Genomic DNA, 26,652 nt, shown 5'->3' with positions numbered 1-26,652 from the left:
GTGGATTATAACCTAATCCATCTACTGGTAGCTTTGAAAGGGACCAAAAGATTCTACCCAAAAAAAAAAGGAAGGGCCAAAAGGAGAAAAAAAGTAAGTAGATATATATAGAGTATTGCACTAACTTAATAGTGATGCCATTCATTTTGCTCTTATTCACTCAAAGTGAAAATCGAACTTCTCTGTTTCTCGAATGCATCAATACAAAATGCCAAAATCCAAAAAGTATTCTCCGTCAAATCTCAATAATTATGTCTAAAGTTGTCTGAACAATGCCAATCTAGATTATTTCTCAAAAAACGCAGACATAACAATCCTTGCTAACCACTCTAATATGTTCCCCGAAGCACAAATTCTTACTTTGTCTTCGAATTACTTTCATTTTTATAAACATTTTCCTAGTCAATCTGGTTCTTTCATATTCCCTAAAATAGGAAAGAATATCCAAGAATGTTCTACAAAAGCCTTGCCCCTTCATGAGCCTAAATGAAAGTTTGGATGTGCTACACTCCCAAAAGTAATCTTTAAAAAGAAGGGGGAAAAAAAGCCTACTATTTCATTTTCAAAAGGATTAATTTTACTTTGCACCCTTAAACTTATGCATCATTCTCTTTCTGTACTTTAAATTTTAATTTTAGACGACCCTTTACGCCATAATTTTTCATATGTGTCCTACTTAAGTTCAATTAACAACAACATTCGCAAACATTAACAGGATAGAGGACCGTGCAAATCCATGACACGATTTCATTTATTACTAGTTGCATCTCCTTCTCTCTTTTTTTGATCATTTTCAGCACATTACTATTGATTTGCATAGTTTTCTATTATGTTAATTTAATCGATAGAATTTAAGTGGCACAAATCAAAGAGGTTACCGTGCAAAGTGTTCAATATTAAAATTTAGAGTATAAATGAGAATATGGTACGAATTTGGAGGTGCAAAACGAAGTTAGTCCTTTCCGAAACCGAAATGCAGTAATTTCCAAATTTCTTTCATATATTAGTCAATCTTTTTTTTTTTATCGAAAACGATATAAGGCACACACACCCAACTAATTAAATATAACTTAGGGTTAAAGCTAAGAGGATCTAAGAGGTAACCTAAGGGAGACCCATAAAGCTTACCTATCTAATCAATTGGTAACTGGAAGTCAAACCTGTGGACCTTAAATTCAGGTTAAAGAACCCACGTCCTAGTGACGTGGGACGGATGCCCACATTTAGGGCTGCAAACGAATCGAGCGGCTCGAGTCAAGCTCGAGTCGAGCTCGAGCCGGCTCGAGTCAAACTCGAGCTCGAGCTCGAGCTCGAGCTCAGAATATTAAGCTCGTTAGCTCGCGAGCCGGCTCGCGAGCTTGGGTATATATATATTTTTTTTATTTTTATTTTTATTTAATAATAAAATTACGTATATTATATATATATTTTTTTTATTTTTTATTTTCATAGTAAAATTACGTATATATCCTTAATATTTTATTATTTATTAAGAAAAAAATATTATTTTATTTATTTTTTTAAAAATAAAATAATTATTTTTTATTTTTTTTCGAGCTCGAGCTCGGCTCGACTTGATTCGAGTCGAGCTCGAGCTCGAAATTTGCCGGCTCGTCGAGCTCGAGCTCGAGCTCGAGCTTGGTAAAATTTAGTCGAGCCTCGGCTCGATTAGCTCAAAACTCGACTCGACTCGGCTCGTTTGCAGCCCTACCCACATTAGTCAATCAAATTCCTTCATTTAATGTAAAAAAAAAAAAGAAGAAATAATCCCATTTTATGAATACGCGCCTTAAGGGAGCGTGGAGGAGAAAGTAGTTAGTCCAAGTCTTTTCCTCATTAATAAAAGCCCAACTGGAAACTGTTGGCAACTCTTCCCATGTCGCAGCCTCCTCCTCCCTCTCTCCAAGCCGTTTCGAGTTTTCAGTTACTATCTCTTACTTCTCCCCATTTTCATTATTTATTCATCCATGAAAAAAAGCCGCCGATTTCCCAAAAAGCCGTCTGCAAAACTCTTGATCAATGAATCCCATGGCGGCTGCTTCTGCTGCTGTTGATCAAAGTTAGTAGTAATAGTGACTAATTATTTCTCGCCGGTCAATCAAAGTCACCGCCGCCGTCACTGTTTAGTCAAGATTGATTGGTTGATTGATCTCGTAGCATTAACATCTTTCACTCACTATGACTGACTCCCGAACTTCCACATCTTCTTCCTCCGACTCCTCCGGCACCCTCCCCGTCCCTCCGCCGGTACTCTCTTCTCCTCTGCATTTCTTTTCTTAGTTTGGCAGAGAGCCCGGATATTTGTTCATGCATGCTTTTTATTATATATATTTATATATTTTTTTTGGGAAAGGGCAGAGCGCGAAAGTAGAAAATTAAAACTTCTTGTTTTTTTGAGACGACAAATAAAGATCCATAACCATTGGGTTATAGTCAATTCTTGTGCTTGTGCTTATGCTTATGCATGCATACATGATTTTGTCATATACACAATTTTATATGTACATGTATATTTGTGCATTACCAAATGGCAGACAATTTCACATTTTCTACACAATTATGCACTTTAAATTTGTGTGATATGTGGGATTTTAGCAAGTGGGTTGCGATGGTTAGCTAAATTTGGAAGTTTTTTTTTTTCCAAATACTTAGAAGCATTGAATTGTGGAGAATGCTTGGATTGGATTAAAAAAATTACATTTTTATTCTGTTTTGTGGATTATTAGATCACCAATTTGGATCAAGAACTCAAGATACTGCAGACTGTTAGATCCTTCTGCTGAATTGGGAGTAAGGCTGGAAAGATAGAATCACCTCCTTTTCCATCCTTTTAACAAAAAAGGGGAAATGAAAGCCCAACCAACCTTTTTAATAAGTTTATTATATATATATATAAATGTAAAACCTGCTTCCCCCCTCTCCTGGACGGACTCCTCCAGCAAAATATAAATGAATCCATAGATAAAGAAGCAAAAATCTTTGGTCAACTTTGTTGATCATCTGATTGGATTGATTTACTTAATTATTTGGTGTTGATTATAGGTATTTACTTGATAGATTTTTTTCCCCTTTAGCGTCTGTACTTATGTTTTAAAGTTTCCGGCAATGGATTGCAGAATGGTGTGCAGGGTCGGATTAGTGCAGATGGCAGACATGCACTACCTCCAGATGTCTCACGCCAATGGCGGGATGTGTTTTGGTTAGCTTTGTTTGTCTTGCACTTGATTTTGGTAGGTTTTGTTCTTGGGGTACTAGGATATAATAGGTTTAAGACGAAGGATAGGCTCAACATCGATAAGTATACGATGGGATTTCTTGAGAATCAAGCAGGATTGACAGAGGATTATTGGCCAATGTATGCTTTGGCTGCTGGCGTGGGGACAATTCTCGGGTGGATCTGGTTGTCTTTATTGGGTTCACTTGCAAATGGAATGATGAAGATAGCAGTTCACTTCTTGACTACTTATCTTGCGGTTATCAGTGTGTTGTGCTTTTGGGGGAAGCAGTTTGCCTGGGGTGTTGTATTTGCCATTGGTGCAGCCTTGCAGTTCTTATATGTCATCTCTGTCATAGACAGGTTAGGATAATGGGCTTCTGTTTTGATGCTCTCTTTTGGCTAAGAATGTGCTAAAGAATGAATAAGCTCCTACAATCCTTTGATATACCCATGAATCTGAGAGTTTATCTAAATTCTAAGCAGCGTCATCTTGTGAAGAACTTTCCTTTTAAGTAGTTACTGGTGTCTTGTTGCAACTGCATGATGAGTCTATAACACGTGCAGAGGTCAAAGTTGTAGGAACTAACAGTGCTAGCAGCGGTATGTTGTGATTGCAAGTTAGAATTTATGCTAGCTGTAGAGAGTTTGACTGCTTATGTTCATATTTGTTTCCAGAGATCTTTTTGATAGGGCATATGTTAAACTTGCAATAGGAAGATTAAAATACTTAACAACTGTTTGAGAATAGTTGCTAAGGAGTCATAACGAGTTACTTTTTGGTGGAAAAAAAGTATGTGTAATTAGTGATGCATCTGCATAGTTAGTTCTCTCTGTCTCTTCCTGCGCCTTCCCCCCCCCCCCCCCCCCCAAAAAAAAACACCACAGAAAAACAACAACGATGGGTGCATGTGATTTTGTGTGGTTTAGATGTCACAAGAATTATATGTTAAATCATTATTAGCTATATATATATTGACTCTTTGCTTTTTTCTAGACTTCCATTTACCATGCTTGTTTTACGAAGAGCTGTCAAGATGGTATGGAGTCTACCTGAAGTTATGGGGGTTTCATGTGGGTTTATGCTAGTTATGCTTCTTTGGTTGGCACTGTGGTCCTTTGGAGTAGCTGGTGTTGTAGCTTTAAGCTTAGGTGACAGTGGGCGCTGGTGGCTTCTTTTGGTGAGCTGGCAAGTTTTTGCTCTTCATTGTATCTTGTTATGCAGATGAAATGTTGCAACTTTGGCATTATTGTCTATGATCAAGAATACTTTTTGTGTATACAGGTTTTCTCTATCAGTTTGTTCTGGACTGGAGCGGTTCTTTGTAACATCGTTCATGTTATAGTATCAGGAATGGTTTTTCTTGTTCTTATTCATGGTGGTCGAGATGTAGAATCAATGCCTTCCAAGCCACTTGTGAATTCGTTGCAGTTTGCTATGACAAAATCTTTTGGCAGCATTTGCTATGGATCACTGTTTACAGCTGCTATTCGGACATTGCGCTGGGAGGTATGCAACTGATTGACTGTTTGATCGAAATGGCTATTTAGAACAACAAGAATAGTCAGTCTGTTGGATGTTAATCTACTTTCATTGTATATGCCAGAAGTTATGATTGATCACTGGATTGGATTATGCATTACAGATTAGGGGAATCAGGTCAAAGATTGGAAATAACGAGTGTTTACTCTGCCTTGTGGATTTCCTGTTTCATTTGGTGGAGACTTTAGTTCGATTTTTCAACAAGTATGCTTATGTCCAGGTACTTCTTCTATTTCTACTACCTCAATGCCATTCACGATGCATGTTTAATTGTATGAAAATATTTTGGCCACTGCCATTTCCATGGTGAACTCTCCAAGTGAGGGCCAGTGTGACTGCTTTTTACATAGTTAGATGCCCAACTTGTCTAGTGTGCTACACATTTTGATGGTAAAGTATTCGCCATTACAATGAGGTATCCAAATGAAATAAAAAGAAAGCACTAGGAAAGATTGAACTTTTTGGGGTGTGTCGGTTTAATTTTTGAAGTTTTCTATGTTTGCTTGTACTTCTTCCTGGAAAGACATTTACTTTGCCTTGATGTGAATTTCTGTGGCATATCTTTGAAGTAATGCATAGGAAACTGAAAAGCCATTTTTCCTAAAAAATTTGCGCCCACTTTCATATATTTTAAAACTATATGTGCTGACTCTTCTGCATTCAAATGTATAATTTGTTTGAATGAATGCCTCGGTAAACTGGTACTTTATATTTGCTTTTGATTCATTTCTAAGGGAGGAGTAATGGAGCGGGTTACTGAATATTCTGATTATTGAAATGCATGCCATTGTTGCTGTATTACATGGAATGCTGACGAAACTGGAGTTTGACATTCTTAACGAAGTTCTGATGTCCCTTTCTGCTATGGTTTCTAAGCCATTAAAATCACCTAACTTGCTGATCTTTAAATTAAAACTTTTTTAATAAGATAAAAGCGGTCAATGTGAAGTAAGAGGTTGAATGGGGTACCAATTCATATTACATTCTCATCTTCACTTGTTTCTATGACTATTTGAATACCTTGTTTCATTCAAATATAAGTGTCTTTGAATACCTTGAGAAGGCTGCTAAATGCTTCTTGTTCCCAGATTGCAGTTTATGGTAAAAACTTCAATCACTCAGCTAGAGATGCCTGGGAGTTATTTCAATCAACAGGTGTCGAAGCACTTGTTGCCTACGATTGTTCTGGTGCTGTTCTACTAATGGGCACTGTCTTGGGTGGGCTCGTGGTTGGAACTTGTTCCGGAGTTTGGACAAGGATTCACCATCCAGACAGGGTGATAATGGTGGGATCTACAGCCATGTTAATAGGAATGATCTTGGTAAGTTGATTACAGCATGTTACTTTAAGATTGACAGGATAAGCAAATGAGCAATTTAGCCTGCTTGCTCTAGTAGTTCGATTGGGGATCTGTCTCTGTTTGTGTGGGACTATGTATTGGTAAGGCACCATGGTAAGGCGCTTATGAGAGCATCATTTGATGTTTGATTTTCAGGTTGGATTGGCGATGGTGGTTATAGAAAGTGCTGTAACGTCCATATACATTTGTTATGCAGAAGATCCGTTGTTGATACACAGGTGGGATGCAGAATTTTTCCACCAGATGTCAGAGATGCTTCACCAACGCCTTCAACACAGGAGTGCAAGCGCAAGGGAAGTGCTGCGTAGATTCGACGGTCAAACACAGCAAACACTAGCTGCTTGAGTCTTCCATTTTGTACTAGCTGCATAGGCTAACTGTTTATAGCTAGTGACCCATACAGTTATAAATGCACCCTTACCAATTTCCGTCTTACCAATTTTATTTTGATCATCATTGTCTGCATGCTAGGCTTCTTCAGCTTAATCTTCCAAGAATTTTGAGATTTGAAACAGACACGCAGAGACTCTCATCTGTTCTTTAATCACATAAAACTCAGCCTTAATTTATTCTTGGTCACACAATGGCTTAGACCAGACCAGGCCAGGCCAGCCCAATTCGAAGGCCTGCCTCCAGCTTCTGGTACCTTAAACGAAATTAAAAGGCTTTAACAAACATCTTTCTCACCTTTGAAAAGACAAATTGCAAAATTAGTCAAGGGGTATGCCCTAGATTTCTTGTATGGTTTAATAGGGAGGAAAAAAAAAAGGTAGAAAAAACAGTACTACAAAGAAATGTGCTTTGACGTGAAATAGTGAAAAAGAGGGAAGTAATTAACTAGAAAGAATGGTTAGTGGAGATTTGTGGATCGTTTCGAGTAAAACAACCGCAGCTATTGTTTGGATTTCTATGGAAATTTATAGAAACTTCCTCCCTGCGAGAAGCAATAACAGGATTCCAAGTTTCCTAATTCGAGCCCCACCTACCGTGTCGTGTCGCTTTGAAGTGCAAGTATTTTTCTAACCGACCCTTCTGCTTCATTGGTGCCAACTGCCAAGCCTAGAGACAAGCATTTAACTTTCCGCGACACGACATTAACTAACTCTAGTCCAGAGACAAGCACCAGAGGATTTTTTCCACTACAAGAATACTTAATTGAGAAGCATCAACACACTCGGGCATAAAATAAAAACCACTGCTAACTATTATAACTCTAAACATCCAATCATATGTTTCTAAACGTTAATAAGATCTTCAAGTTTAAGACATCAATATAAGCTCCGGAAATCCACACTACAATACGCTAAATCTAGTGAATTCCACTTAAACGGGCAAAGCCAGACAAATTACTTTGTAATATCCCCTGTTTCCTGTGTGGGAGCCTCCTTGATCTCACCGGCGGCATCCTCCTGAAAGAAGAGTATTCATACATGTTTAAGCAACATGCAAAAAAAAAAAAAGGGTTCCTTTTTGGGGAATTTTTTTTTTTGCAGGTTTTGGGGGGTGGGGGGGGGGGTGGCTGTGTGCAAATTGCTTTGAAGTGCGTGTGTATGTGAAACAGAGAGGGAGAAGAGGAGGCAGGGGAATCAAGAATGCATACCGGCACATCAGAAGTCCACAAAGTAAGATTGTCGCGGAGAAGTTGCATTATGAGTGTACTGTCTTTGTAAGATTCTTCACCTAATGTATCCAACTCAGAAATAGCTTCATCAAATGCCTGCAACAAGCAACGACAGATAGCAAGAGCATCAGTTAAATTTACTAATAATAATGGCTACTGAATAAGAAGAGCATTAATTTATTCTCGGTGATTTTCACGCAATCAAAAGCATAACATACAGAAGGATTATGTAACCCGACAACTGGCTACAGAAACAAACTAACCTGCTTGGCAAGGGAACAAGCACGATCAGGCGAGTTCAAAATCTCATAATAGAACACAGAGAAGTTCAGAGCAAGACCAAGTCTTATTGGGTGTGTTGGAGCCAGTTCAGACAGGGCAATGTCCTAGAACAAGAATACCATAGGAAAACAATTATGAAAACCATCTAATAGATGCTGAATACTAGAAACAGATATTATTGCGTTGACAGCCCACCTGTGCAGATTTGTAGGCAAACAAAGTGTTTTCAGCTGCTTCTTTCCTCTCAGCCCCAGTTTTGAACTCAGCTAAGTACCTATGGTAGTCACCCTTCATTTTCAGATAAAAGACTTTAGACTCAGCAGTAGAGGCAGCAGGAATAAGATGTGTATCCAGAAGACGCAAAATTCCATCACATATCTTGCTGAGCTCAGCCTCAATCTTTCCCCTATAGTCCTTGATAATTGTAACATGCTCTTCGTTTCCACGGCTCTCTTCCTTTTGCTCAATAGAGGAAATAATTCTCCAGGAAGCTCTTCTAGCTCCAATAACATTCTTATAAGCAACTGAAAGTAGATTCCTTTCCTCGACAGTTAGTTCTTCGCTGTCCACTGTCTTAGCAACTTTCTCCATGAATTCAACCATTTCCTCATACCTCTCAGCCTGCTCAGCCAACTTGGCCATGTAAACATTCTCTTCACGAGACATATTGTCTTACTCAAATGTGAGTTTTTGTTTCCTGTAGAAACATCAAAAAGTTCCGTAAACCAAATGAGGAAAAGTCTTTAACTTTTATTGCAATACGAATCAAGATCACATAATAAGACGCATAAGCAGATGCTGACTGACACAGACATTATATTATCATCATCAGAGCAGCACATATCTTCTGGAAGCAATTAATTTCTATCACTATAACCACGCCCTTTATAACACTATTTCTTCCAACTGCCTGTAATTTTGTAGTTAATTTACTCTGGCATGGTGCTTAATCCTCCAAATCATACAGAAAATCTCAGACTAACTTCCAGACAGAATAGAAGGTAAAAGCTAGGGTAGAAAGAGAAGCAACAAAGAAGAAATTTCTGACTAAAGACAAAGATCTTCTGACTCCTGGTCTTTCCAGACAAGACCCTTAAATATTAATTCAGTATCCTACTCTATAAAGGTCCACAAAATTGGGAAATCAGGAAGAAAAGAAGCTCATTTCCCACCCAAACACCTCCCTCAGCCCTATCAATGGATTGCATAGAAATAAATCTAGCCCTGCAGTACATTAAAAGTTCTGTTCATAACGTACATACAAGAGGTTTGTTTACATAAAATCATCAACGAACACAAATTTATGCCCTTCAGGTCTTTCAGAGTAGCTCTAATTTTAGTAAACTGCCACTGTCATACTCCACCTCTGCCCACCCAAAAAGAAACAAAGAGTGTGTGTAAGGTCACATCAACTAAGATTTTAAAAAAAGAACAAAGCCAAAGGAGCTTTTGAAGAACAATATATGTGCCATTGTTTTTATAATGCCCAGACCTTAAAAGGTTTCAGTTTCCCCAAATCAAAATTTTGCGCACACGTAAGCTTTCTGCCTTTTTTTTTTATTTATTATTGAGAAGAACACTATTCTAACTGTATTCATCAAATAACATATGTGAAGGATGAAATGCATACCATTATAAGTAATTAATTATACTGCTAGAGCAATCCAAATACTCATACCAAATAAAACATAAGAATAAAACTGGCGATTTCAACTTTTAGAGAAGTCATATATGATACTACCAGAGTGCTGGATATGATAACATATATGAAAATACAAGAAAACCAAGGATAATCACTCTGGCCAAATGATATAAATGAAAAAACAAAAATCAATAAGGCAAAAGCACATAGAACTAAACTCAATTAAGAAACGGATTTTATCAGACCCGGATGACAGTTTTAAACTAACCAATAATACATGTACCCAATCAACTAATTATTGCAATTCTTTTATTTAATTAAATAAACTGACTAATTGTTAGCAGCCGCAAGCCAAGCAGATCCACACAATCAAATCCACAAACAATTATCTTTTTCCTCGCCAGAAACTACCAAATCTATACAGATCTCCTCAGACCCACCAGAAAAAATGGAAAAAGAAGCGCAACACACATGATATTTACATCCAAATTTGACATAAAATCTGAACTTTACATCGGATTAAAGTATTAAAAAAACAAAAAATGCATAAAAATCAGGTTTTGCAACAAAAGATCATACCTTTTATGCCGTTTGGAAGCTAAAGAGCACAGTCACAGAGTTTTTCAGAGTTGAGAAGGAAAAAGAAAAGATGCAGCACAAATGGGTCCTTTTATATATGGTTGGGGATGACTGCTGAGGTAGTAAAAGTAGCAAAGTTAAAAGATCTTAATCACAGATTCACAGTAGCCTTTTAAGATGGGGGTGGGTCAAGCAAAATTTCTAGTCAAATGAGGAAAATTGCTGGAAATGCAACTGAGAATCCCTTCCCGTCAACGTTTTGGGATGTTGACACGTGTCGAAATTTGCAGTTCCCAATCGCCGCCGCATGTGGCGGGGATGCACCTTGTAAATTAGCGTGCTTTATTATTATTATTATTATTTTTTTTTGTTGAGGGCCATGCGATTGGGGAGTTTTGCCTCCTAGGGGAAGCAACAACGAAGGATTGATTTCCAGCCTTACTTAAATTAGTAGGATTATTTATCCAAAATAACGGAAGGAAAAAAAAAGTACTCTTACTATGGCCTTATTCTCCATTGCTTTTGATTTTATAAAATCTAATTATAAAAATTAATTATAGAAAATAATTAGATTCAACAAAAATTACTCTTTGAATGATTATAAATTTTAACTTTTTTGTCATTAAAAACTTAAGAACATGATAAAAATCCTTGTTTGGATTGCATTTTTCTGAATTTTTTGTAAAAAATTTACTGTAATGATTTGATATATGTGAGATAAAAAGGTGATTGGGAAATGTGTTCAAGAAAAATGTAACAAGTTTTCTATGGAAAATTATTGTCCAAACAAGGCCTTATTATCCAAAATTATAATTTATAATCAGCTAAGAACAATCCTATGTGTAATAGTATTGATCATGATTAAAAAAGAAAGTAACATATGAAATGGTAAGGGGGAATATAGTATTGACTATGACCGTGAGTCATGATTAATTTGTGTTGCATGCTTTATGAAAATAGATCTTTAAGAACTAACCGAAATAAATGATTCATTAAGTTCAATTTGTTTAGCTAGTTCTATAGCAATGGCAGTTAAAGTTGATTAAATCAAAATTAATCGGAATCGCAATTATTAACTAATCGTTCAATTTATTCCAATCCTAATAAAGATTGTATAAATTCTTGTAAATTTCAATTAATAAAAAAAAAAAGCTTAGAGACTGATTAAGCTTATTATGATAACAAGTTGGAAAAGGACTTCTTTTCTTTTCTTATGTGAAGGGTCATTGTTTCAAGTCTTCGGTTAGAAAATTATTTTCGTTAATGCGAAAAATGAACATTGACCGGCTTATGCTTAATTCTTGTAACTAGGAGGGGCTATGGTCACCTTAGAAACCAGGCCAATTTTCCAGCAAGTTCATTGCTTAATGGGTCAAATAGATTATTGGTCCAGCTTAAGGCCCCAAGTTTGGGTGGATTGATTGAACCCCACGGGCCACGCCTAATATCACTAGGCCCGGGGAGTGCGTTGCTCATGATTCATGATATTGGAATTTGCTTGTTCACTGCAAGCGTATGCAAAAGAGTTCCTAGTCTTCATTTTAGTTCCCCGGTATGCTCTCCTCTTTGATGCTAGGTAAGATTTTTTGTAAATACATACATGAATACATACATAAAATCTACGGTTCTACTCATATGCATGATAATATCAACCGACTCGATTCAAATATCGAATAGTTTTATCATTCTCCATTTTCCACATCTTCGTCGCATATATATATATTTCCCACCAAAATATGCTTAGACATGTCTACAAACCTTTCCAGCTAAAGAACACAATCCGAGTGACTCAATATTCTAACAAGCGATGAGCTGGAAGAATAACTCATCGAAATTTAGGAATTTTCATTTCATAAGATGAACGCATCAAATAAAAATGTGTGAGAATATATGAGAGATTTACTCATTTATCTCAAAATTCCAATCTAAATTTGCAGTGAATAACAGATCCAAACTCTTGGAAATTTTTAATGAGCGATTTTAGGATTTGAGTTCGTTGAAAACATCAAGGGATAATATCACAAACCTCCCTTGAGGTTTCTCTCGATATCACTCAGCACCCTTGAGGTTTTAGAAATATCACTTACCTCCCTTAGTAATTGTAAAAAGACTATTAACCTTCACTTGACACATAATTCATTACATGTCAAATAAATTCAGCTCAAACATTAAAAAAAAATGAAAGTCATTTTCTTCTTTTTCTCCATCATTTTCTCTTACTCATTTTTTGAATGATTATGCAATATTTTATTTGTAAATTATAATAAATTGAATTTTGTTCATCTTTTACTTTTTTTTGTGATTGTGATAAAGTGGTGTATGATTTATTTGCTTATTTTGAGTTAATTGTTATAATGTTTGGTACAGTTTAATGGTTTAAGCAAGAGTTGAAAAAATATTGGGAAAAATATAAATTCATAAGAAATCGGCTTCGAGCATATATGGTTAAATTGGTGTAAGTGTATTTCTTTTCAAATATCATTTTTATTTTTCAAGTTTATATTTTTATGGGATATAGCATTATGATGTGGTAGTATAACAAGAAATTATTTTTGAAATGATGATTTTCTTGAAAGGAACAAACTGGTTTAGAAATATTTTTAGTTAGCAAGTAAAATGGTAGTTTAGGATTTTTAAAAAGTTTGATACACAAATAACAAAAGTAAGGGAGATAAATAATATTTTTAAAACCTTAGGGGTGCCAAGTAATATTAAGAAAAACCTCAGAAAAGGTTTTTGATATTATTCTAAATATCAAAGATGAATCAAACTATTCGCTATCCGAATCAAGTTTGACTTGATAAAAATTTGTTCAAATTTAATTTACTAACTAATCAAATCAAACTCAAATATTATAATTTTATGTTCGATAATTTTTAAATTTGATAAAAAAATTATTTAAATTCATCCCGATAAATAAATAAATCAAACTTAAATAAAATTTTAAATTCACCGACCAAACTTAAACATTAAGATATTCAAGTTGATTGGACTCGACTTACACAGCCACTCAACCTCTCAACAACCGCAAGAATGAATAAACAATTCAGCAGGCCTCCTCTCAGTCTCAGACTCGCTGCTTTGCCTTTTGGTCACGAGGGGTCATATCACCGTATCTTAATAATGCGATCTCCAGTCCAACGTTCTAGCAGCATTGCACAAAATCCAAAACCAGTGGATCAGAGCCGAAGAATCACAAAAACGCACCAGGGCCAAGAAATGGACACGTGAGCAAATGTACTGAAGCCGTATCAAATGCGTCACGTATGGGCCATACTCGCTGGGCTGCTGCGGCCCGTACAAATTTCTTTTAAGTCCCCACCTTCAATTCACTGTCCATCACTGACTCACATCAGCATTTCCAGCGGCAGCAGCAGCAGAAGGAGAGCAGGCGGTTCCTTTGAAGCAAAAGCCTATTTATTATTACTGTGATTATTAAAAGCCCATGCCAATTTGATTTCCAAATTTCCAGTCTACTACAGTAGTATTCCTCGCATTTTATTTTTACTGTCACGTTTTCAATTTATTAATATTTTAAAATAAGAGCTATAATTTTAAATTTAACACGTACTATTAAATCTTGTTATTTGAAAAGTAATATTTTAAAATTTTAATATACATCTATCAAGAAAATATTTTTAATTTAAATGATATATATATAAATTTATTAATATCACATTATTTAAACATAATATTTACCATATCTTCATAAAAAATTAAATTTTCAAAAAATAACTCTAATAGTGGAAAGTAGCAGTGTGGTAATCCCATTTTGGGAATTTAATCTTCCCTTTTCCCAAAAAAAGCACCTAAGACAATTTAATATTCTCCTACTTTTTCACCCCATCTCGTCACTATCCCATCATCTTTCGAGCCCTTTACACCTTCACTCTTTCCCATGGAACCTATTTTTTCTCGCAGAAATGTACACTCATTTCTAGGCTAAGTTAATGGTAAAACGCAGCAAATATGAAGAACTTACCACTAGAATATAGGCCTGTTTGACACTTGAATTTTTTACCAAGTTTGTTTGCTACTAATTTTTTAAAAATTTTAATTACAGTAATCTCAAAAAAAATTTTCAAGTTTTTAAACTATACACTTTAAAATATTTAAAAACTTACACACTTCAAAATTTTTTTAAAAAATTTCTACAGTAAGTTACAGTAAAATTTTAGACAAACACCCAAAAAACTCACTTGCCAGACGGAGCAATATTTGCAAGTAACGACTATCCAAATAGGCCCTTAAGTTCTTAATTCAATTTTTGCTTAGGGAATTTATGGTGAAGAAATTAATTCATCCTTTTTCTTTCTGTGATTAATTTTTTGTTCTTTTAATATTGCAAGATATATAAATTTTCAGAATCAAAGGACTTTATAATTACCAGTACCAATCGTATTATACAATCAGAACAAATATAGGTGCTAAAACACATATGTAAATATTAACACAACAGCATGTAAAATTATAATAATTTTTTTGTTAAAATTTGTGTTGGAAGCTCAATCCCAGCCATTAAATTTCAAATTTATTATCTCGTATCATTAACTAGTTTGTGTAATCGTAACGTTAATTTTAGAGAACTTAAATCCTACTAGTTTCCATTAACTAGAAAAAGAAAGTAATAAAAAAAAAGATATGTGTATATAAGTAAATAGTAGACGGAGATTTAGGCCCTTTGCCTCACATGCTAGTCAAACAAATTAATCTAGCAATGTAATCTATATCTATATAAATTTGAGAAGGGATTTTTAGCAACAAGCATTTACAAACCTTCCCACTCTCAACTCTATTTTTCTAGCATTTTGCATTTAATTTATTTCGTAAAAAAATCATGGGTACGTTACACCCCCACGTTTCCCTTAAACAAGAAGTTAACTCCAACTAACACTCCCACGTTTTCCTCAGACAAGAAGTTAACTCCCACTAACACTCCTTACATACCTTACTCCAACTAACACTCCTCACCCACCTTCCTACTACAATAATCATTTTTCTAGCATTTTGCATTTAATTTATTTCGTAAAAAAAATCATGGGTACGTTACACCCCCACGTTTCCCTCAAACAAGAAGTTAACTCCAACTAACACTCCCACGTTTTCCTCAGACAAGAAGTTAACTCCCACTAACACTCCTTACATACCTTACTCCAACTAACACTCCTCACCCACCTTCCTACTACAATAAATATTTTCGCAAATCATCTCCATGAAGGTAAGGTATATTGGTTTCAAAATATATATGTAATTCCGGCAGATCTTAAATATCGGCTTGCACCACATTAGTACCAATTATCATTTGGAAACGATACGAATATAGTGAATATTTTAGATGATTGTGGAACCATACCCCGTTTCAAGTTTAATCTGGTCAAACTAAGAGATACAGAACAACACATGGACAATGATTTGCAATTGATAGGTATTTCATTCTTAATTAACCATACTTCTATTTAAGTTGTATATTTGAACTGGTATTACTTATACTATTTGATCTTTTGCAGATGTAATTGGTTTAGTTGTATCTGTTGGTTCACACTATCAAACATCTATCAATGATAAAACTAAGTGTGATATATTTTTACTTGACAAAAGGTTAGTTAATAGATTCAATATCTTTAAAATATTTTATATTCTGCAAATTTTGATTTATACTTACCAAAATTCTCTAAATGAAGTTTGACAGTAGTTCGGTTGACTTTATGTGATAAATTTGCAACTGATGATGGTGAACATTTGCCTCAAACTGTTACAAAACACAATGTTTTGCTAGCCTATGGTATTTGTGTGATAAATTATAAAGGTAATTCAATTTATTTTTCACTTTATTTATTTTAATTTTTATAGTTTATCAATAATATAACACATTGTGCAGGAACGTCACTTAATACTATTCGAGCAAGCAAATTGTATGTCAATTAATATTTTATATTCTGCAAATTTTGATTTATACTTACCAAAATTCTCTAAATGAAGTTTGACAGTAGTTCGGTTGACTTTATGTGATAAATTTGCAACTGATGATGGTGAACACTTGCCTCAAACTGTTACAAAACACAATGTTTTGCTAGCCTATGGTATTTGTGTGATAAATTATAAAGGTAATTCAATTTTTTTTTCACTTTATTTTATTTAATTTTTATAGTTTATCAATAATATAACACATTGTGCAGGAACATCACTTAATACTATTCGAGCAAGCAAATTGTATGTCAATTACTACTTGAATTTTGGTCAATACCTACACAGTTGGTAAGTTTTACAAATATCAAAATATTAAATTATTAATAATATTTCATACCCTTACGAATATGTATTTGAAAAATTTGCAGGTTTGAGAATGATAAATGTGCTCAGAAATTAGTGATGTGGTTGCGGTCATGCAATTTTACAATGTCCCAAGCATTGTTGATATTAAATGCTAAGAGAATATCGATATTCGAATATACAGTTCTACCTACGGTACAATCCCTCTCAATTAATTAAGTAATGAACAAGTATCTATATGTAGTTTCGAATTAATAATTGTAATCTATACATTCGTTGGATCGTTTTAGGTTAAATATTTTCGGATACTTGCTTACATTCAAAGTATCAACATAGATAATATGTTCCATGAGTTATGCAAAAATTGTGGACAACCATGTCAATCTCATATTGTAAAAATGGTGTGTATACATTGTAATGATGTAGTTGACATTATTGTCAGGTAATTATTTTCATATATTTTGAATTTTAATATAATTTTTTGCATGATACATCACAATATTTTTTTAACAGATACAATGTTAACATAGAAGTTAGAGATTCCAGTGGTAACCTATACTTCACTCTTCAAGACAAGCATGCACGATTTATGTTTCGTTGTGATGTTTCTTATCTTAGAGATTTAAAAACAAAGGTATACATTATTTATATGTATATATTTTTATATAATATTATTTACAAACTGTCTAAAACAAAATATAATTTTGAATTATGTATGCTTTTAATTGTCAGGAAAATAGAGGTGCATTGTTCGACCAACACATTAATTCATGCAAAAATCGTGCATTCTCATTTATAGTACGAACTTCAAAAAAATCAACATAATTAATTAAACCCTCAATACTGGCGTTCGTACTCAGAGGTGATTGGTATGAATAATGTTCACACCTTCGTAGAAGATTATCAAATCAAAGGCAAAATGTTTGGAAGTATTTCATTTACTTATCAAATTAAGTATTCAATTATATTTAATTGGACCCTTATGTCGCTCAATTTACGATATAGACTTCTATTTTTTTTCAGGATCCAACATTCATCAAAGTGATAGTTTATAAATAATGGAGATGTTTTATCATATATTGAACTATTGTTACAAATTTTCATTTTTTTAAATATACTTTCATGTGTCCGTGATTATAATATTTTACTTTTTTTAAATTCCTCCATAGATTGTAATTTTTTTCAAAAATATAATCTACTGTGCGTAGCACGGGCATTTATACTAGTATCAAGAATAGAAGAACTTACTGTATGTAATATTCTAAATTACAAGATGCAATGGCCTCACCCGAGTTTATCACTATACCATAGATCTTTCCTCGAATCCTTTAATTATGGGAGCCAACTCGTGGCGTCGCATGTCATGTCGTTTTACACGCTACTAATTTTTTTTTAATAAAGATGTAAGGATAATGCACACTTGAAATTGCAAAATTATATACAAAAGTTTAATTCCAAATTTGCACGAGAACTCCTCATAGTTATACTTAAAATTAATTGAGTAAATCTTATATATATTGATAGTGTGTGTATATACTGACACATTATTGAATTTATAACACATATTCAAAATCTGAATTTCAAGTTTAAATTTATATTAGTTATCATTTATACAATACTGATACTGATAATGAATGTTTTTGAATAGTAGATTATCTAGAATAATTTTTTTAAAAAAGAATACTCTAACATTTTTTTGATTTGATGTAAGTAAAATAAAAAATAATAAAAAATATATGTTGATTATGTAAACAAATAATCATTATTCAAACAAATTCAGTGTATATTTCGTCAATGCATAAAACATTTATTCAAATTAATTATGTAATATATTTTGTCTCTTTTTTAAGCCGGGGAAGAGAATAAATACTCTTGGGTGGCGTTAATGTCATCTCGAGAAGGGAACCATTTTTATACTACAAAAAGATGGTGGTATCTATTACACTGGCAAAAGACAATTTATTGGGTGGTGCATCGTGCATGGCATGGTAGATTCTTTGGGCATTAGTTCCACACGTGATTTGAACTCCTATATTCGATGGAAATGTATATTGGGATTCCAAATCTAAAACCAAAATGCACAAGGAGAAGAGGGGTCAGAAAGCAATAATGAGAAAGTTGAGTACTTTTTTCAAGTAAAATTATTACGATTCTCCTACTAAATAACTAGTAACTAGTACTACTACTGGCGAAAGAAACAAACCGTATCCTGGTACGCTATCGATCTTCTGTTAAAGAAAGACAGCTTCAGGATTTCCTTCTTTTTTAGCCTTTTCCTTCGTCTCTTTCGCCTGGCTTCAGCTTCTTCTTCTTCTTCTTCTACTTTCTCACCACCTTTTTCTGACTTCTACTAGTACTAAAAAGATCACACAGCATCTTTAGTTACATTTGTTCTACTACCGTATCATGTCCAAATTTATACCATAATAGACTAAAAAATTACAAAGAAAACATGCAAAGCTTCAAATCAGCAACAGCAGCAGCTCCAGCGGTAGTTACTCTTACCAACTCGGATATGTATTGCCGTTCGTCCATTTATCTGAGGTCCTCCCTTCTTTTCTACCCTTTTCTTTTTCTCTTTCTTTTACTATGTTGTCAGATATTTACGCATGATTTATGATGGGATGATATAGCAAGTATTTTAAGCTTTAATCAAGTTGTGGTTTTTTTTTTTGTTTCCACTTTCTCTTTGATACGGTATAGGGGTCATGAAGGTGGTGGTGGTAGAAATTGGACAAACTATGTGGATCTTGGGGAGCTTGAGCAGTCATCATTTCACCAGGAGCATGCTGTTGATTTAAGCACAAGTATCCTCTGTCTCTCTCCGTCCTCTATGTTTTCTCTGTTTTTCTCAGTATAAATATAAATATTAATGTGTAATAGTACTTCTTATCTAACCACTTGTGGTTAGTGGTGAAGTGGGATTTTGGAGACTAAATTATAGTATATATTGTAGGTTCGATATACAGCGACATGAAGCCAAGCAATGTTGTTGCTGTTAGTAATTCTAGCTTACAGTTTGGTGGGCTTAACACGGTTTGTGGATTTAATTGTTTCCTCTCACCAACCTTTTAATAGTACGTTTTAGGGAATACAAGTAGGTAATGCATATTTGTTAAAAGACTCTGTAATTTGGTGTGCGAATCTTTTTTATTTATTTTTTTTTTGAAATTTTTTGGTGGTGAATGTAGAATATGGGTTCTGGAGAGATGGGATCATCAGGAGCTGTAGCGGATACGGGGCAGTTCTTGATGCAGAAGGGGACAATGCTGAGTGTTGGAGCTGGTGGGACTTTGGGAAGTGGGAATTTTGAGAACTGGGGAGAGTCTGGGATGGCAGATCACAGCCAACAGACTGATACTTCTACAGATGTTGACACTGATGAGAAAAGCCAGGTCTCTTTCTCTTATACGTGTATCTGTAATTGGTGTCTCATTATAAGAAAAAGTATAATTCTTTGTTGGTCATTTCATTTTCATAGCTAATAGCTTATTTGACCCTAAGCTGTAAAGAAAGGTCAAGACTAGCATAATGTAAAGGGCGATTGGGAGAATTTTTTTTGTCTTTTTCGCTTGTTTTGCGTGTTTGAAGGGGACGGGGAATGAAGATTGGAAGCTGAGACAGAAGATGGTCATCTGTTACACCTGAATGTCTCATAAAAGTGATACTATTTTTTGGCAAATTAGTATGAAGGTTAAGGTGGTGCTATTTTTAATTATCGACTGTCATGATTAATTCTTTGTTGCATGAGAACATCTCAATTGTCTAAACGAGGCCCCATATTTGCGTACTTCTAATTACGAAAGTTACAAATGTTACTAGCAGGTAAATTGAACCTTGTACACATAACATCTCATGATTCGGAATGACTTTCTGTTTTTAGTTACTCCATTTTGTATCACATTCATTGACTTTATTTTCCTACTTACGACCAAGTCCAAGAGGCTAAGTGTCTTTACCATGATTGTCTGATCATTTTTGCAGTTTCATGGCGTTCGCCGTGGAACATTAGTAGGCATGGATTCAATGGAACAGTCAGGAGAGAGAAATGGAGACCAGAAGGTTTGTCCTGTACTTTGGTTTGGCTGGTTATAATCTGGTTTATTGTTCATTTCAGTATCCATACGTGGTTTATAAATTATTGTGTAGACACTGCGAAGGCTGGCTCAAAACCGAGAAGCTGCTCGAAAGAGTCGATTGAGAAAGAAAGTAATATTGCCTATCTTGAAACTTGAGCTTAGATTTTGTAGAAAAATTGATGCTATTTTGAGAAGGCGTTTATTTTAATTGCTGCCCTTTTTTCCTTTTTTTCAATGAACTTAAAAGTTGATTAATCAAATCCTATATATTAAGATTAACTAATAAAACTACCAATATTTTACTGATTTCAATTAAAAGTCTCAATGTAAAGTGAAATAACCCCCTAATTCCTTGATGGACAGGCATATGTTCAACAGCTGGAAAATAGTAGGCTTAGACTTACACAACTGGAGCAGGAGCTCAAACAAGCACGGCAGCAGGTACTTTAACTCGTTGCAGCTTCCACAGAGGAAAAGAACCTACAATGCTCTTTGTATTCATGTTAAAACGGCTTTAACACTAAGCAAATATACATGTACCTTGGATGAAACTCGGATGTGTTTCCCAACTCTCTTGCATACATAACAAGCCTTGTTAGGTTAAATCTCGGATCCTAACTGAGGAAGAAACGTGCCTGTTTGGACAACAAATTTATAGGATTATAGTTGTCTGCTAGAGAGGAAGTATAAATTCCTTAACTTCCCTATTGCATCAAAGCAGTTCACATAGGAAAGTTTTTGAAGTGGTTTCATTAAAGACTGTACTATAGCATGTAAATGATGCCCAATGACAGCAATAGATTTAGTTTACCGTAAAAAATCTTGTGTTTGAGTTTTACTTTTTAGTACTTTATCCTACATGAATTAATTTTGCATCACTTTTTGGATGCAGGGTGTACTCAAGGCTAGTGGATACACAGGAGATCAGTCTATGAGTGGTAATGTTCTGTAAGTTTAACAATTTTCTAACATCATGCATAAACATCTCAAAGAGCTTAAAAAGTTGGTAATTCAGTATGGATAAATGGGCAAAGCGTATGTCTTCCACTCTTTCTGCAACAATCATGGTGCTTCCCTATTAGTTGTTTTACAAGATAATATGATCAGCTTGTGCTAGCACTTGTAAGGTGTTCGAGAGTAAAAACTAGTGGGTTCATAAATCTCTCAAAATGAAGAGCAGTTAAATACAACTTCTTAAAGGGCCTACATGGTTTGTATACATACAGAGTAAAATTCTTGAATTTAGTGTGACATACTAAATGCTTCTCTTCTAGAAGTATTTGGTGTTGCATTCTTATGTGTAAAGAAGTCGGAAGACTTCTTGTCCTTTTGCATGCATTGGATTGTTGGCGTGATGGAACTATTGTGATAAATTCTCGAACTTGATAGGTTATGTATGTCAGTGATTTCAGTTATACATGTTGCTTTGATTGAATTATACATAGTGCTAGTTGACTTGTTTAGTTAAAGACATTATAGCTGTCTCTATCCTGAATTTATGCTAGACGACAATGGATATATTGCACAATAAGATGACAAGTGTTAAAAAGACGGTAATGGTGGTAAGAGAGTTGGGTGAGGTTAAATAAATGTGAGGAACTGAAACTGTAATGCAGGGACAGAATGAAGAGAAAGAGGCGAGATAGAGAAAGACAGCAATAAGGCTGAACATGGAAAAAGTTGGCTGCTGAATACCATTCAGATCCCTGAATTTGCTCAATGTTTCAGATCTGTACGATTATGCTTCTTTTTCTGATCCATCTATGTCGATCATAAGATAAGAATTCTAATCCCTGAGATAATGGAGTCAATTGAAGAACCTCTAATAAAATTAGAAGCCTATGATTCTTCTCCACTCAAAGTCGATAATGGTTGCTTTTCTCGTCATTTCTGGAAATATTGTAATTTTAAGAGAATTACAGTGTTGATCATACTTCGTGTAATGAAATGATGCAGTATCTTATCCTTGAATTACACGATGCGGCGCACTAAAGACCTACTGCCAAAATATCGTGAAAAAGTCTACTAAGCATGACAATGCATTCAATATTCAGGCTCCTAAGCATGGCGGGGGCCAAAAAAAAACCTCTGCTTAATGCCGGAATCCACATTATCAGCTAATTGATATCTATTACTTGTATTATTACTGCTGAATGAAAGAATTTCACTAGATAAATGTTGATACAGGGGCTTTGGCATTTGACATGGACTATGCCCGCTGGCTTGATGAACATCAAAGGATGATTAATGATCTCAGAACAGCTGTCAATTCTCAACTGGGAGATAATGAACTGAGGCTAATTGTTGATGGAGTAATGTCACACTATGACGAAATATTCAGGCTAAAAGATATTGGCACTAAGTCAGATGTATTTCACATGCTCTCTGGCATGTGGAAGACTCCAGCAGAAAGGTGTTTCATGTGGTTGGGCGGATTTCGTTCATCTGAGATTCTCAAGGTCGTATAATTTTCTGCCTTTGGCTTCTCACATTCATATTTTGTTTTACAACTAGAGCCATAATCATATATATATATATATTTTTGGAATATCAGATACTTGGAAACCATCTTGAACCTCTGACAGATCAACAGTTGATAGGCATCTGCAATCTGCAGCAGTCCTCCCAGCAGGCTGAGGATGCCTTGTCTCAAGGAATGGAAGCTTTGCAGCAATCGCTTGTTGAGACACTTTCGTCTAATTCCCTTGGTCCAAGTGGTTCTACTAATGTGGCTGATTACATGGGACAGATGGCAACTGCGATGGGTAAGCTTGCCATGCTGGAGAACTTCCTTCGTCAGGTATTGATCCAAATCTTCATTCAGCTCCTAGCACTTCCTAACTGATAAAGTTTCAATCTGAAGTGGATGCAATGATGAGGATGTATAACCACATCCTAACTCTTTTTCTTTTAGGCCGACCTCCTGAGGCAGCAAACTTTGCAGCAAATGCATAGGATACTGACCACTCGTCAAGCTGCTCGTGCCCTCCTTGTCATTAATGAATACATGTCGAGGCTTCGGGCACTTAGTTCTTTGTGGTTAGCACGCCCTAAGGATTGATTAGATGCCGTTATCCTAGCTGTTATTTTACATATTGCTAATACTAGTGGTCCTGAAAATATGCAATATTCTCAGAATGTTATCCATATTCCCTGGTGATGTAGAAAATTGTAATTCCCCACTGTTATTTTCTGGCTCAGTGAAATTTTAGAGGGATGCCATGGTTCTGAAAAACGTTTAGAAGTGCACTGATGATTAAAAAGCGTACATTATTGATATCTCATGGAGTCAAAATCTGGCAAACTTGTGTCAAAGGCATGAAATACATGAAGATAGAGGCAATCGAAATCAAAATCAGGGTATTATGTTGCGGATAGTTGCATAATGATCTAATCCAAACAAAAACCTTTCTCCTTTACCCTGTCATGTTTTACCGAAATCCCTAAATTGGTATTGGGTAGTAATTGTCTAATCCTTTTTTCTTCATGTGTGCAAGCATTTGGCTTCTGGTGGATTTCGTCCTAATTAATCTGCGTAAAGACAATGATATCGTCTTGCATAACATTGTCTCGAGCCCAGTTAGATGGATAATCAATCCCTGTATTGGCATAGTTATATTTACATTGGAGAGCATGGGGTACACTTTTCATATATTCCTATCAAAGAAAACAGGTACATCATCACTGCACATTTGCAACTGGCTTGTACTTTCTTCCTCTTTCGTTATTCTTCTTTCCTGCGACACGGTAAAACAACAAATAAGTTAATCAAGCTCGGTAAAAGATAGAAAACAAGAAGCAGGACCGTCTAAACAACATTCATGAAACATCTCTAAGATAGGTTAATCACAGCAGCAGAACCTACTTGGCCTATATCTTCTTCTGGACTTGATAATCTGTGGAATGAAAACTCCAGTCCCATTTCCAGGCTTCCACAGGTTGAAGAGCCATGTCGGTGCTGATTCTGTTTCATCATTGCCTGACCAGTTGTAATAGCATCCTGGCTGCAGCTTTGAAACATGGCTGAAGTTTAAATTTTGGTGCGAAAGTTTTCCAGTGTCTTTTTCCGATGACTGAGAAACTCAGACTTTTTCGTTACTAAAGTTGACCTGCGAGAAACCTTCAAAAGCCGGCAACTTTTGAAGGCTCCCGCAGACCTTAATAAACCCAAACCCCAAACCCCCCCGAACCGATGTGGGATAGAAACCCCACAGGGGTGCCCCGCTGCTAAGAAGTAAAGACCCCCCAGACACCCACTGAAATGGAGAGATCACCTCCCCGAGGTTTCTGTCTTTTTCCGATGACTGAGAAACTCAGACTTTTTCGTTACTAAAGTTGACCTGCGAGAAACCTTCAAAAGCCGGCAACTTTTGAAGGCTCCCGCAGACCTTAATAAACCCAAACCCCAAACCCCCCCGAACCGATGTGGGATAGAAACCCCACAGGGGTTTCCAGTGTCAGGATGTCTGTTTTCTTGACAATCTTCATCATCTTCTGCTGTCAGTACCAAGACCTGCCTTCTGAGTTCAGCATAGAAAAGATCATCTTCATCACACTCCCATATGTCTCTCTGGTTCATATTTTCTTGCATTTGTTAATGAAGACTGAAGCAAACTTCCATGTGGGATGCTTGATTGGAACTCCTGATTCTTCCCTACGGTATATATAAGTCAGGCGATCGCTGGCTTAACAATTAAGGTACTTTGATTGTAGTCAACATTCAAGGTCAATGGAAATTGGTCTTATGACAGTTACATGAAAAGCCTCCAAATGGATCCAAATCCACGGAATATCTCTAATCTTGTAGTTTATTGTATGTCTGCACATTTTGGATGAATTTCCATTTTCTCTTTCAATGAATTGTTGTATTATACAATGTATTTAAAGCTGGTTAATGCATTTTTTTTGGTCATTAATGTTGGACCAAACAAATGCTCATGTCCTTATCACTCTACAAAGTCTGAAATTTAAGCTTCTTTGTTTGCACTTTTGTCATTTTGGGAGGTCAAAAAGGATAAACAGAAAACTTCTAATGCATGGAAATCAAAAGAACTTCCCTCCTCACTAAGTATCTAATTATTCATTAGGCCGTCGCAATTAGGAACATTGTGAACCTATTAATACGGCATTTGGAGGGTAAGGGTGAGGTGTGACACTATCTTTTGACTGGTACTTTGAACTTGACTTGATTTTGTCCCCTATATTAGTTCTTTTTGCATTTTTCATTTGAAAACCTTGGCCATAATCATCTTTTATCTTTATGGAATCATACAGACCTCCACCCAGTATACTTGACTATCCATTGAGAACCAATTTCATCGTAATTAGCTCTCTGCAATTAGAAGTCATCCTATGATTTTGGAATGAAATAACTTCAAATTTATGATATTACCAAAAAAGAAAGTGAAAAAAAAATGAGACATTTCAAATTTGCAACTCTAGTCCCATTAATTTATACTGAAAAACCTTAAAATGATGCATGAATTGCATTCGCATTCAAAAATAAGCTTTTCTTTCCAGGAATGGATTAATTGATTGCAGTCTTCAAACTCAATAATAAGATTTATGATATGGGGTCAAACTTTTTGTAGGTTAATTCAATCTTTCACCTTTAGCTGTTCTGCATGGCATCGTTCTGAATTGATTCTGCCGATTTACATATTTTATTGTTTGCATTTCTGAGGCAGAAGGTGCTTTTGTTCATGTTGTTTCTAGTGTACTCATGCTCCAGGCAAGTCAACAGACATTATAATTAATACTAGAATTCGAGATAAGCATCAATGAATTTGCTAAATACCATTACAAAAATTGGATGCAAATCAGAGGAAAACCCCAAATTCTCTACGTTGCTTTCTTGCTGATGAAAGGCCATGAGCCCACCATTATGGCATTGTGGAGAAAGGTTGAGAAATGACGTCGTATATACAATTATATATTTACCCTACTTCTTGCACCAGAGTTATGTAACTACCAGGACTAATTTTTTCGTGGACGACAACATTATTCATGTCTGCTATGTATCTCACTTCATCTCCTAAATATATCTTTTTCCCCATCAATG

The 26,652-nt window shown here is 35.3% G+C and overlaps 3 protein-coding genes across 5 annotated transcripts; 2 read left to right on the top strand and 1 right to left on the bottom strand.

Moving 5' to 3' along the window:
- Window positions 1–1,863: 1,863 nt before the first annotated feature.
- Window positions 1,864–6,553, top strand: LOC113717988 (uncharacterized). Of its 2 annotated transcripts, none has more exons than XM_027242868.2 (7): window positions 1,864–2,247; window positions 3,117–3,577; window positions 4,212–4,395; window positions 4,500–4,724; window positions 4,861–4,977; window positions 5,846–6,079; window positions 6,315–6,553. In XM_027242868.2, the coding sequence occupies exons 1-7, from the start codon at window positions 2,179–2,181 to the stop codon at window positions 6,327–6,329; spliced, it is 1,305 nt and encodes a 434-aa protein (XP_027098669.1). In that variant the 5' UTR covers window positions 1,864–2,178; the 3' UTR covers window positions 6,330–6,553. The 2 variants fall into 2 exon arrangements, with proteins under 2 accessions (XP_027098669.1, XP_027098668.1); XM_027242867.2 differs by having other exon boundaries at window positions 1,865–2,247; window positions 6,254–6,553.
- Window positions 6,554–7,299: 746 nt separating this feature from the next.
- Window positions 7,300–10,645, bottom strand: LOC113717989 (14-3-3-like protein GF14-E). The gene is made up of 5 exons (XM_027242869.2): window positions 10,243–10,645; window positions 8,217–8,718; window positions 8,003–8,125; window positions 7,719–7,835; window positions 7,300–7,527 (listed from the first exon to the last, which is right to left on the bottom strand). Exons 2-5 carry the CDS (start codon window positions 8,685–8,687, stop codon window positions 7,465–7,467), a joined length of 774 nt encoding a protein of 257 aa, XP_027098670.1. The 5' UTR covers window positions 8,688–8,718; window positions 10,243–10,645; the 3' UTR covers window positions 7,300–7,464.
- Window positions 10,646–18,675: 8,030 nt separating this feature from the next.
- Window positions 18,676–23,779, top strand: LOC113718935 (transcription factor TGA2.3). 2 transcript variants are annotated; one of them, XM_072071630.1, is made up of 11 exons: window positions 18,676–19,056; window positions 19,216–19,319; window positions 19,469–19,548; window positions 19,704–19,907; window positions 20,497–20,574; window positions 20,662–20,721; window positions 20,955–21,032; window positions 21,484–21,529; window positions 22,779–23,050; window positions 23,185–23,391; window positions 23,506–23,779. In XM_072071630.1, exons 1-11 carry the CDS (start codon window positions 18,965–18,967, stop codon window positions 23,650–23,652), a joined length of 1,368 nt encoding a protein of 455 aa, XP_071927731.1. In that variant the 5' UTR covers window positions 18,676–18,964; the 3' UTR covers window positions 23,653–23,779. The 2 variants fall into 2 exon arrangements, with proteins under 2 accessions (XP_071927731.1, XP_027099671.1); XM_027243870.2 differs by having other exon boundaries at window positions 18,679–19,056; window positions 23,146–23,391.
- Window positions 23,780–26,652: the final 2,873 nt, after the last annotated feature.

This window comes from Coffea arabica, chromosome 11e (assembly GCF_036785885.1).
Source record: "Coffea arabica cultivar ET-39 chromosome 11e, Coffea Arabica ET-39 HiFi, whole genome shotgun sequence".
In the NCBI taxonomy this organism is placed as follows: Eukaryota; Viridiplantae; Streptophyta; class Magnoliopsida; order Gentianales; family Rubiaceae; genus Coffea; species Coffea arabica.
Note: the sequence above shows the minus strand (reverse complement) of the source record. Positions and strands in the feature narration are given on the sequence as shown.

Bases quoted from the DNA above. Each gene is read 5' to 3' on its own strand.
- LOC113717988 (XM_027242867.2), top strand. From the start codon at position 2,179: ATGACTGACTCCCGAACTTCCACATCTTCTTCCTCCGACTCCTCCGGC. The intron at 4,396-4,499 runs GTGAGCTGGCAA...TTGTGTATACAG, and splicing joins GGCGCTGGTGGCTTCTTTTG to GTTTTCTCTATCAGTTTGTT. The intron at 4,978-5,845 runs GTACTTCTTCTA...TCTTGTTCCCAG, and splicing joins ACAAGTATGCTTATGTCCAG to ATTGCAGTTTATGGTAAAAA.
- LOC113717989 (XM_027242869.2), bottom strand. From the start codon at position 8,687: ATGTCTCGTGAAGAGAATGTTTACATGGCCAAGTTGGCTGAGCAGGCT. The intron at 7,836-8,002 runs GTTAGTTTGTTT...TGCTTGTTGCAG, and splicing joins CTTGTTCCCTTGCCAAGCAG to GCATTTGATGAAGCTATTTC. The intron at 7,528-7,718 runs GTATGCATTCTT...CTCTTCTTTCAG, and splicing joins TGTGGACTTCTGATGTGCCG to GAGGATGCCGCCGGTGAGAT.
- LOC113718935 (XM_027243870.2), top strand. From the start codon at position 18,965: ATGCAAAGCTTCAAATCAGCAACAGCAGCAGCTCCAGCGGTAGTTACT. The intron at 19,549-19,703 runs GTTTGTGGATTT...TGGTGAATGTAG, and splicing joins AGTTTGGTGGGCTTAACACG to AATATGGGTTCTGGAGAGAT. The intron at 21,033-21,483 runs GTACTTTAACTC...TTTTGGATGCAG, and splicing joins TCAAACAAGCACGGCAGCAG to GGTGTACTCAAGGCTAGTGG.